Source organism: Oncorhynchus tshawytscha, unplaced genomic scaffold (assembly GCF_018296145.1).
Source record: "Oncorhynchus tshawytscha isolate Ot180627B unplaced genomic scaffold, Otsh_v2.0 Un_contig_6808_pilon_pilon, whole genome shotgun sequence".
In the NCBI taxonomy this organism is placed as follows: domain Eukaryota; kingdom Metazoa; phylum Chordata; class Actinopteri; order Salmoniformes; family Salmonidae; genus Oncorhynchus; species Oncorhynchus tshawytscha.
The window spans coordinates 131,041-142,500 of record NW_024609419.1 but is presented as its reverse complement, the minus strand read 5'-3'; the positions used below and the strand labels follow the sequence as shown (position 1 = coordinate 142,500).

At 50.9% G+C, this 11,460-nt stretch overlaps 1 protein-coding gene across 1 annotated transcript in view; it reads left to right on the top strand.

Annotated features, from left to right (window-relative positions):
* LOC112239785 (ankyrin-2-like) overlaps positions 1–11,460 on the top strand; it is a gene marked incomplete at its 5' end in the record, with an annotated part of 115,753 nt that overhangs the window by 22,573 nt on the left and 81,720 nt on the right. The window contains 8 exons of the mRNA XM_042315227.1: positions 6,254–6,478; positions 6,639–6,737; positions 7,755–7,909; positions 8,547–8,758; positions 8,897–9,104; positions 9,352–9,448; positions 9,722–9,950; positions 10,849–10,974. Of these exons, the coding sequence (XP_042171161.1) occupies positions 6,254–6,478; positions 6,639–6,737; positions 7,755–7,909; positions 8,547–8,758; positions 8,897–9,104; positions 9,352–9,448; positions 9,722–9,950; positions 10,849–10,974 (1,351 nt within the window). The remainder of the gene's footprint in view (positions 1–6,253; positions 6,479–6,638; positions 6,738–7,754; positions 7,910–8,546; positions 8,759–8,896; positions 9,105–9,351; positions 9,449–9,721; positions 9,951–10,848; positions 10,975–11,460) is intronic.

The following is an 11,460-nucleotide window of genomic DNA, read 5'->3' as shown; positions in this document are numbered from 1 at the left end:
AGTGAGTAGAATAGAATGGAAGTGAGTAGAATAGAATGGAAGTGAGTAGAATAGAATGGAAGTGAGTAGAATAGAATGGAAGTGAGTATAGAATAGAATGGAAGTGAATAGAATAGAATGGAAGTGAATAGAATGGAATGGAAGTGAATAGAATGGAATGGAAGTGAATAGAATAGAATGGAAGTGAGTAGAATAGAATGGAAGTGAAGAATAGAATGGAATGGAAGTGAGTAGAATGGAATGGAGAATAGAATGGAAGTGAGAATAGAATGGAAGTGAGTAGAATAGAATGGAAGTGAATAGAATAGAATGGAAGTGAAGAATAGAATGAATGGTGAATAGAATGAATGGAAGTGAATAGAATAGAATGGAAGTGAATAGAATGGAAGTGAGTAGAATAGAATGGAAGTGGAATAGAATGGAAGTGAATAGAATAGAATGGAAGTGAGTAGAATAGAATGGAAGTGAGAATGGAATGGAAGTGAGTAGAATAGAATGGAAGTGAATAGAATAGAATGGAAGTAGAATAGAATGGAATGGTAGAATAGAATGAAGTGAGAGAATGGAGTGAATAGAATGGAAGTGAGTAGAATAGAATGGAAGTGAATAGAATGGAATGGAAGTGAGTAGAATAGAATGGAAGTGAGTAGAATAGAATGGAAGTGAGTAGAATAGAATGGAAGTGAATAGAATGGAATGGAAGTGAATAGAATGGAATGGAAGTGAATAGAATAGAATGGAAGTGAGTAGAATAGAATAGAATGGAAGTGAGTAGAATAGAATGGAAGTGAATAGAATAGAATGGAAGTGAGTAGAATAGAATGGAAGTGAGTAGAATAGAATGGAAGTGAGTAGAATAGAATGGAAGTGAGTAGAATAGAATGGAAGTGAATAGAATAGAATGGAAGTGAGTAGAATAGAATGGAATGGAAGTGAGTAGAATAGAATGGAATGGAAGTGAGTAGAATGGAATGGAATGGAATGGAAGTGAGTAGAATAGAATGGAAGTGAGTAGAATAGAATGGAATGGAAGTGAAGAATGAATGGAATGGAAGTGAGTAGAATAGAATGGAATGAGAATGGAATGGAAGTGAGAATAGAATGGAAGTGAGAATGGGAAGTGAATAGAATAGAATGGAAGAATAGAATGGAAGTGAAGAATGAGTAGAATGGAGAATAGAATGGAAGTGAGTAGAATGGAATGAATGAGAATGGAAGTGATGGAATGTAGAATAGAATAGAATGGAAGTGAATAGAATAGAATGGAAGTGAGTAGAATAGAATGGAAGTGAGTAGAATAGAATGGAAGTGAGTAGAATAGAATGGAAGTGAGTAGAATAGAATGGAAGTGAATAGAATGGAATGGAAGTGACACTGATGCCTTGTCTGCATGAATCCAGAGTAGGCGATTAATTAACAGGGTTAACTGGGATCCCAGGAAGACTCTTCACATTTAAACAAATAAATAAAAATGACAAGACCCTGCAAATGACAACATTTCCCCCAATGTGACACTAATGCAATTCCACTTAATACCCAACATGCACTGCTGCAGATTAGCAACACATAAAACAGCCTATTATCCAATCAGGTTGTCATGGAAGCCTTTATCCTGGCATATTTACTTCACACTGGGCCGCCAGACCCTGCAGGACTGCACACGCAACCCGAAGGCAGGAAACAGGAAACCCTTACAGTATGACCTGGGAAGTAACGTGTGCCTCTTTGAGATGTCGCTGTAACTCTTCAGACAGGCCTGTGCACAATTTACTACATAGGCATCTCTGTCAGAGACATGAAGTTCGTTAACAATTCACTACATAGGCATCTCTGTCAGAGACAAGAAGTTCGTTAACAATTCACTACATAGGCATCTCTGTCAGAGACAAGAAGTTCGTTAACAATTTACTACATAGGCATCTCTGTCAGAGACAAGAAGTTCGTTAACAATTCACTACATAGGCATCTCTGTCAGAGACAAGAAGTTCGTTAACAATTCACTACATAGGCATCTCTGTCAGAGAAGTGACAGTCTATCATGTCTCAATTCACTGTCCTCTGGAACCTAGGCTGTTAACAATTCACTACATAGGCATCTCTGTCTGTCCTCTGGAACCTGTCAGAGCTGTTATCCTGTCCAGTTACCCTCCTGTCCTCTGGAACCTAGGCTCCCCTTCTGTCCTCTGGAACCTATCCTGTCCAGTACCCTCCTGTCCTCTGGAACCTAGGCTGTTATCCTGTCCAGTACCCTCCTGTCCTCTGGAACCTAGGCTGTTATCCTGTCCAGTACCCTCCTGTCCTCTGGAACCTAGGCTGTTATCCTGTCCAGTACCCTCCTGTCCTCTGGAACCTAGGCTGGTATCCTGTCCAGTACCCTCCTGTCCTCTGGAACCTAGGCTGTTATCCTGTCCAGTACCCTCCTGTCCTCTGGAACCTAGGCTGTTATCCTGTCCAGTACCCTCCTGTCCTCTGGAACCTAGGCTGTTATCCTGTCCAGTACCCTCCTGTCCTCTGGAACCTAGGCTGTTATCCTGTCCAGTACCCTCCTGTCCTCTGGAACCTAGGCTGTTATCCTGTCCAGTACCCTCCTGTCCTCTGGAACCTAGGCTGTTATCCTGTCCAGTACCCTCCTGTCCTCTGGAACCTAGGCTGTTATCCTGTCCAGTACCCTCCTGTCCTCTGGAACCTAGGCTGTTATCCTGTCCAGTACCCTCCTGTCCTCTGGAACCTAGGCTGGTATCCTGTCCAGTACCCTCCTGTCCTCTGGAACCTAGGCTGTTATCCTGTCCAGTACCCTCCTGTCCTCTGGAACCTAGGCTGTTATCCTGTCCAGTACCCTCCTGTCCTGTCCTGGAACCTAGGCTGTTATCCTGTCCAGTACCCTCCTGTCCTCTGGAACCTAGGCTGTTATCCTGTCCAGTACCCTCCTGTCCTCTGGAACCTAGGCTGTTATCCTGTCCAGTACCCTCCTGTCCTCTGGAACCTAGGCTGGTATCCTGTCCAGTACCCTCCTGTCCTCTGGAACCTAGGCTGGTATCCTGTCCAGTACCCTCCTGTCCTCTGGAACCTAGGCTGGTATCCTGTCCAGTACCCTCCTGTCCTCTGGAACCTAGGCTGGTATCCTGTCCAGTACCCTCCTGTCCTCTGGAACCTAGGCTGTTATCCTGTCCAGTACCCTCCTGTCCTCTGGAACCTAGGCTGTTATCCTGTCCAGTACCCTCCTGTCCTCTGGAACCTAGGCTGGTATCCTGTCCAGTACCCTCCTGTCCTCTGGAACCTAGGCTGTTATCCTGTCCAGTACCCTCCTGTCCTCTGGAACCTAGGCTGTTATCCTGTCCAGTCCCAATCCCACTGAAACCCCTAAATTCTGACTCCTGCCTGGCATGAAAATTCCTAATTTTATTCTGTAATCCCATAGGTTGCATTGTCAAAGAACATCTGTTGCAAGTCAAAATACCACTGTAGAATTCACCCTACTTCTCAGTGCTGTCTCGTATTGCCTCCCCATATGAGAGCTTCGGTAGAGAACGTGTGATCAACAAACGGTACAAGAGTAGATATGAGTATTTTTTAAAACCTTGATATTTAAACTATTTCCGGTCTTCATCTCCACGTTATTCATGAGCTGATCTGATACCTGTATAATCATTCACTCGATTTTGCCAAAATATCGGAGATGTTCTGTCATTCGTTGAAAGGAGTTTATGCAGCAACTTTGGTCGTTTGACTTTTCGTTTGACTGCGGATACCGAGTCGGTGCTTCCTGAGCGCTCTCAGAGATAACCTAGGAGGTGTACTGCTGAAATGCGCTGAATTCATTGAGGAACATGATAGAGCTCGGATTTTATAAACGGCCTGTTTCTCACTTCGCAACAATGTCACTAACCACTGTTTCCATCCACAGTTTTTATGCGAGTAAAGTCATACCGCATAAAAAAAATGTTTAAACTCACGACATCTGCGATGGAAAGTTTTGGTATCGTTGTATAAATGCCGACAGATCATTTGTTCGTTCCACATGGTGAGATCTTTTAATGTCTGTAAAATTATGCAAGAAATGGTGGTGGAAACTCACCCTTTCACAGATCAACCATTTAACCCCTTCTCCCCCGTTTCCCCTCCCACCTCTCCCTCTACACCTCTCCCTCTTCTCTCCCCTTCCTTACTCCCTCTCCCTCTCCTCTCCTCAAACCTTCCCTACTCCCTCTCCTCTCCTCTCCTCACCCCTTCCTTTCTCCCTCCTCCCTCTCCCTCTACACCTCTCCCTCTTCTCTCCCCTTCCTTACTCCCTCTCCCTCTCCTCTCCTCAACCCTTCCTTACTCCCTCTCCCTCTCCTCTCCTCAACCCTTCCCTACTCCCTCTCCTCTCATCACCCCTTCCTTTCTCCCTCTCCCTCTACACCTCTCCCTCTCCTCTCCTCAAACCGTCCCTACTCCCTCTCCTCTCCTCAACCCTTCCCTACTCCCTCTCCTCTCATCACCCCTTCCTTTCTCCCTCTCCCTCTACACCTCTCCCTCTTCTCACCCCTTCCTTCCTCCCTCTCCCTCTCCTCTCCTCAACCCTTCCTTACTCCCTCTCCTCTCCTCAACCCTTCCTTACTCCCTCTCCTCTCCTCAACCCTTCCCTCCTCCCTCTCCTCTCCTCAACCCTTCCTTACTCCCTCTCCCTCTACACCTCTCCCTCTCCTCAACCCTTCCTTACTCCCTCTCCCTCTCCTCTCCTCAACCCTTCCCTACTCCCTCTCCCTCTCCTCTCCTCAACCCTTCCTTACTCCCTTTCCCTCTCATCTCCTCAACCCTTCCCTACTCCCTCTCCCTCTCCTCTCCTCAACCCTTCCTTACTCCCTCTCCCTCTACACCTCTCCCTCTTCTCACCCCTTCCCTACTCCCTCTCCTCTCATCACCCCTTCCTTTCTCCCTCTCCCTCTACACCTCTCCCTCTTCTCACCCCTTCCTTACTCCCTCTCCCTCTCCTCTCCTCAACCCTTCCTTACTCCCTCTCCTCTCCTCAACCCTTCCTTACTCCCTCTCCTCTCCTCAACCCTTCCCTACTCCCTCTCCCTCTCCTCTCCTCTCCTCAACCCTTCCTTACTCCCTCTCCCTCTACACCTCTCCCTCTCCTCAACCCTTCCTTACTCCCTCTCCCTCTCCTCTCCTCAACCCTTCCTTACTCCCTCTCCTCTCCTCAACCCTTCCCTACTCCCTCTCCCTCTCCTCTCCTCAACCCTTCCTTACTCCCTCTCCCTCTCCTCTCCTCAACCCTTCCCTACTCCCTCTCCTCTCCTCAACCCTTCCCTACTCCCTCTCCCTCTCCTCTCCTCAACCCTTCCTTACTCCCTCTCCCTCTACACCTCTCCCTCTCCTCAACCCTTCCTTACTCCCTCTCCCTCTCCTCTCCTCAACCCTTCCTTACTCCCTCTCCTCTCCTCAACCCTTCCCTACTCCCTCTCCCTCTCCTCTCCTCAACCCTTCCCTTCCCTCTCCCTCTCCTCTCCTCAACCCTTCCTTACTCCCTCTCCCTCTCCTCTCCTCAACCCTTCCCTTCCCTCTCCCTCTCCTCTCCTCAACCCTTCCTTACTCCCTCTCCCTCTACACCTCTCCCTCTTCTCACCCCTTCCCTACTTCCTCTCCATCTACACCTCTCCCTCTCCTCACCCCTTCCTTACTCCCTCTCCCTCTACACCTCTCCCTCTCCTCACCCCTTCCCTACTTCCTCTCCATCTACACCTCTCCCTCTCCTCACCCCTTCCTTACTCCCTCTCCCTCTACACCTCTCCCTCTTCTCTCCCCTTCCTTACTCCCTCTCCCTACTCCCTCTCCCTCTCCTCACCCCCCCTTCCCTACTCCCTCTCCTCTCCTCTCCTCACCCCTTCCCTACTCCCTCTCCTCTCCTCTCCTCAACCCTTCCCTACTCCCTCTCCCTCTCCTCTCCCCCTTCCTTTCTCCATCTCTCTCTCCCTCTCCTCACCCCTTCCCTACTCCCTCTCCCTCTCCTCTCCTCACCCCTTCCCTACTCCCTCTCCCTCTCCTCACCCCTTCCCTACTCCCTCTTCCTCTCCCTCTCCTCACCCCTTCCCTACTTCCTCTCCCTACTCCCTCTCCATCTCCATCACCCCTTCCCCACTCCCTCTCCATCTCCATCACCCCTTCCCCACTCCATCTCCTCTCCCCTTCCCTATGTCATCTCCTCTCCCTTTCCCACCCACCCCTCCCTCCCCTTCCCCCTCTCCCTCCTCCCCTCCTCTCCCCTCAGCTTCCTGGTCAGTTTCATGGTGGACGCCAGGGGTGGGGCCATGCGTGGTTGCCGTCACAACGGGCTGCGCATCATCGTGCCGCCCAGGAAGTGTTCCGCTCCGACGCGGGTGACGTGCCGCCTGGTGAAGAGGCACCGCCTGGCGTCCATGCCCCCCATGGTGGAGGGAGAGGGGCTGGCAGGACGTATCATCGAGGTCGGCCCCACCGGGGCACAGTTCCTCGGGTAAGACGGAGAGAGGGAGGGGGATTGTGGACGAGAGAGAGAGAGAGAGAGTGCGTCTGTGTGTACGTGTGCTCGTTCGTGTGTGTGTAATGTGTGTACGTCCTTGCGTGTGTGTGTGTGTTGACGTTCTCTTCTCCCCCCGTGCTGCGTAATGGATCAGTAAGCTCCACCTCCCCACGGCCCCGCCCCCTCTCAACGAGGGAGAGAGTCTTGTCAGCAGGATACTACAGCTGGGGCCTCCTGGCACCAAGTTCCTGGGGTAACTAAAACACTACAGCTGGGGCCTCCTAGCACCAAGTTCCTGGGGTAACTCACACACTACAGCTGGGGCCTCCTAGCACCAAGTTCCTGGGGTAACTAAAACACTACAGCTGGGGCCTCCTGGCACCAAGTTCCTGGGGTAACTAAGACACTACAGCTAGGGCCTCTAGGCACCAAGTTCCTGGGGTAACTAAGACACTACAGCTGGGGCCTCCTGGCACCAAGTTCCTGGGGTAACTAAGACACTACAGCTGGGGCCTCTAGGCACCAAGTTCCTGGGGTAACTAAAACACTACAGCTGGGGCCTCCTAGCACCAAGTTCCTGGGGTAACTCACACACTACAGCTGGGGCCTCCTGGCATGGAGACCACAGAGAGAGAGGGGACACAATATATACCTCGGACCCTGGTCTCATCATATATATCCTGGTCTCATCATATATACCCTGGTCTCATCATATATACCCTGGTCTCATCATATATACCCTGGTCTCATCATATACACCCTGGACTCATCATATATACCCTGGTCTCATCATATATACCCTGGTCTCATCATATACACCCTGGACTCATCATATATACCCTGGTCTCATCATATATACCCTGGTCTCATCATATATACCCTGGTCTCATCATATATACCCTGGTCCCATCATATATACCCTGGTCTCATCATATCTTCTCCCCAGCCTTCTCCACATTTGAGTTATAGTGTCGTTGTGTTGTTGAGAATTACAGTCTGAATCAGTTCCAGTTTTATCCCATGATTTTTCCTCCCCATATTGTCATGTTGTGATAGTATTTCATCTGACCCTCCTCCTCCTCCTCCTCCTCCTCCTCCTCCTCCTCATCATCATCAAAATATCATATCCTTCTGTTTGCTTGAATCTCCTCCAGGAATTTCTCCAGGATTTCTTTGTCCCTCATCTTGTGATGTTTTGTGTTCTTCCATGGAATGCGTCCTCCTGTCATCACGACCTTTACCCTCTAACCCCTGACCTCTAACCCTCCAGGCCTGTGATTGTGGAGATCCCTCACTTCGCGGCCCTGCGGGGCACGGAGCGGGAGCTGGTGATTCTGAGGAGTGAGATGGGGGAGAGCTGGAGGGAACATCACTGTGAACACACTGAGGAGGAACTCAACCAAATACTGAATGGCATGGACGAGGGTGAGGGGAGACGGGGGAGGGACGGGGGGACGAGTGGGAAGGTGTGGTACGGGGGGAGAGCTGGATGGGGAGGGAGGACAGGGAGTGGACGGGGGTGAGGGGAGACGGGGAGGGAGGGGGACGGGGGACGAGTGGGAAGGTGTGGTACGGGGAGAGCTGGATGGCTGGATGGGGAGGGGGAGGACAGGGGAGGTGGGTACGGGGGGATGAGGGGAGACGGGGGAGGGAGGGGGGGGGACGGGGGACGAGTGGGAAGGTGTGGTATGGGGGAGAGCTGGATGGGGAGGGAGGAGCTGGATGGGGAGGGGGAGGTGGGGGAGCTGAGGGGAGGGAGGACGGGGGGTCAGGGGTGAGGGAGGGGGACGGGGGACTGTGGTATGGGGAGGCTGGATGGGGAGGGAGGACAGGGAGTGGACGGGGGGATGTGATGGGTGAGAAAGGGTGGAGGGAGGAGCAGGGAGGAGGCATGAGGGACGCGACAGAACCGGGCCGCCATGTTAGTACCAAGCCATCAATCGTTCTACCTTATTCTTTCACCAAAGATTAGGAAACATTTAGGTCCGACTGCTCAATCTGATTGGTCCTTGTGTATCATCTGACCCTGTTTCCCCGGTCCTCCCATTGGTTCGTCCTCCAGAGCTGGACTCTCCTGAGGAGCTGGAGAAGAAGAGGATCTGCCGTATCGTCACCAGGGACTTCCCACAATACTTTGCGGTGGTGTCGCGCATCAAGCAGGACAGCCAACTGATTGGTCCTGAGGGAGCGGTGTTGAGCAGTACTCTGGTACCTCAGGTCCAGGCTGTGTTCCCAGAGGGGGCTCTCACTAAGAAAATCAGGGTTGGACTACAGGTAGGGAGGGGGTGGGGGGGGTCTGTGTGTGTAGCTTTTTCAAGTTGGTCTTCGGCCCCAAATTTTTTTATTTGGTAACGACAAACTGAACACTTTAAAGTTCGTTGTTTCTACTTCCTCTTGTTCACTTCCTCCTAGGCCCAGCCAATCAGCGTAGACCTGGTGAAGAGGATTCTGGGTAACAAAGCTACTTTTAGCCCCATCGTTACCTTGGAGCCCAGGAGGCGGAAGTTCCACAAGCCAATCACCATGACGATCCCTGTCCCCAAAAGCTCGACCAATGACGGGACAGGCAACGTGTTTGGAGGGGACACGCCCACTCTGCGTCTGCTCTGCAGTATCACTGGTGCGTAGGAAATGACTGTTGATTGGCTGATTGTTTGATTGGCTGTTTGATTGATTGTTTGGCCCATTGATAGGTTGTTTGAATTGGTTGTTTGATTGGCTGGTTGGTTGATTAACTAACTGACTGAATGATTGATTTTGAGTCGTCATGTTTACCTTCTTGATATTCATCAAAGCCTGGTTTCAGTCAACCCACATTTAATATGTTGAATATATTTACCGGAGTTCCATCCTGATGTGTGTTCTAGGTGGAACCACTCCTGCCCAATGGGAGGACATCACTGGCTCCACCCCCCTCACCTTCATCAACCAATGTGTGTCCTTCACCACCAACGTGTCAGCAAGGTAATGTATGAAACTGGTGTGTTTTCATCTGTCTGTTGTTTATGACATTCTAGTGAAAACATCCTCCTCTTTTTTATTAACCACCTGATGGAATTATTGATTCTTCATTGGATACGATTGATTGATCTGTTACATCCTTGATAGGTTGATTGATTATCTAGCCTCTTGTAGGTTCTGGCTGATAGACTGACTGACAGATTGGTTGATCTATTGACTGATTAATGAATCTATCAATTGATGAATAATTGATCATCCCCCTCCGGTGTGCTGTAGGTTCTGGCTGATAGACTGTCGTCAGACCCAGGAGGCTGTGAGTTTCTCTACCCAGCTGTACAGAGAGATCATCTGTGTCCCCTACATGGCCAAGTTCGTCATCTTCGCCAAGACGCTGGACCCTATCGAGGCCCGCCTCCGTTGCTTCTGCATGACGGACGACAAGATGGACAAGACGCTGGAACAGCAAGAGAACTTCACAGAGGTGGCCCGGAGTAGAGACGTAGAGGTGAGAGGAGGGGAAGGAGGAGAGGAGAATGGGGACGGGGAGAGGGGAGGAGGAGGGGAGAGGGTGGGCAAGGAGGAGAGGAGAATGGGGACGGGGAGAGGGGAGAGTGGAGGGGAGAGAGGAGGAGGAGAATGGGGAGGAGGAGAGGAGGAGGAGGGGGGAGAGGAGAATGGAGAGGGGGAGAGGGGGGGGAGAGGCGAGGAGGGAGAGGGAGGAGATGGACAAGACGCTGGAACAGCAAGAGAACTTCACAGAGGTGGCCCGGAGTAGAGACGTAGAGGTGAGAGGAGGGGAAGGAGGAGAGGAGAATGGGGAGAGGGAGGAGAGGGGAGAGGGGGGGGGGCAAGGAGGAGAGGAGAATAGGGAGGGGGAGAGGAGGAGAGGAGAATGGGGAGGGGCAGAGGGAGGAGAGGGGGGAGAGGGGGAGAGGAGGGAGAGGGAGTAGACGGGAGGGGGAAGAGGGAGTAGAGGGGAGAGGGGGGAGGGAGGAGGGAGGGAGATGGAGGAGAGGGGGAAGGAGGAGAGGAGAGGGAGGGGGAGAGGGAGGAGAGGTGAGAGGAGGGGAAGGAGGAGAGGAGAATGGGGAGGGGGAGAGGAGGAGAGGGGGACAAGGAGGAGAGGGAGTAGAGGGGAGAGGGGTGAAGGAGGAGAGGGGAATGGGGAGGGGGAGAGAGGGAGTAGAGGTGAGAGGGGGAAGGAGGAGAGGAGAGGGGAGGAGGGAGAGGGAGTAGAGGTGAGTGGTGGGGGGGAGGAGGAGGAGGGAGAGGAGGAGAGGGGAAGATCTGGAAAAGCAAGAGAGATTCACAGAGGGGTCCGGAGTAGAGAGATGTAGAGGTGAAGTGGGGGGGGGGGTATTGGTATCTGACCCTGTCTTTCTGTCTGTCTGTCCCTACTATAGGTATTGGAAGGGAAGCCTATCTTTGCAGACTGTTTTGGGAACCTGGTTCCTCTGACCAAGAGTGGACAGCATCACGTCTTCAGCTTCTACGCATTCAAAGAAAACCGTCTCGCACTCTTCATCAAGGTAACACTCCATTACTGGACTTCTTCTACGCTGGGAGAGTGTGACGTAGTTGTCCACTTTGTTTTTGTTCTGAATAGTCTTATTCTACGCTGGGAGAGTGTGACGTAGTTGTCCACTTTGTTTTAGTTCTGAATAGTCTTATTCTACGCTGGGAGAGTGTGATCTAGTTGTCCACTTTGTTTTAGTTCTGAATGGACTTCTTCTACACTGGCAGAGTGTGACGTAGTTATCCACTTTGTTTTAGTTCTGAATGGACTTCTTCTACGCTGGCAGAGTGTGACGTAGTTGTCCACTTTGTTTTAGTTCTGAATGGACTTCTTCTACGCTGGCAGAGTGTGACGTAGTTGTCCACTTTGTTTTAGTTCTGAATGGACTTCTTCTACGCTGGCAGAGTGTGACGTAGTTGTCCACTTTGTTTTAGTTCTGAATGGACTTCTTCTACGCTGGCAGAGTGTGACGTAGTTGTCCACTTTGTTTTAGTTCTGA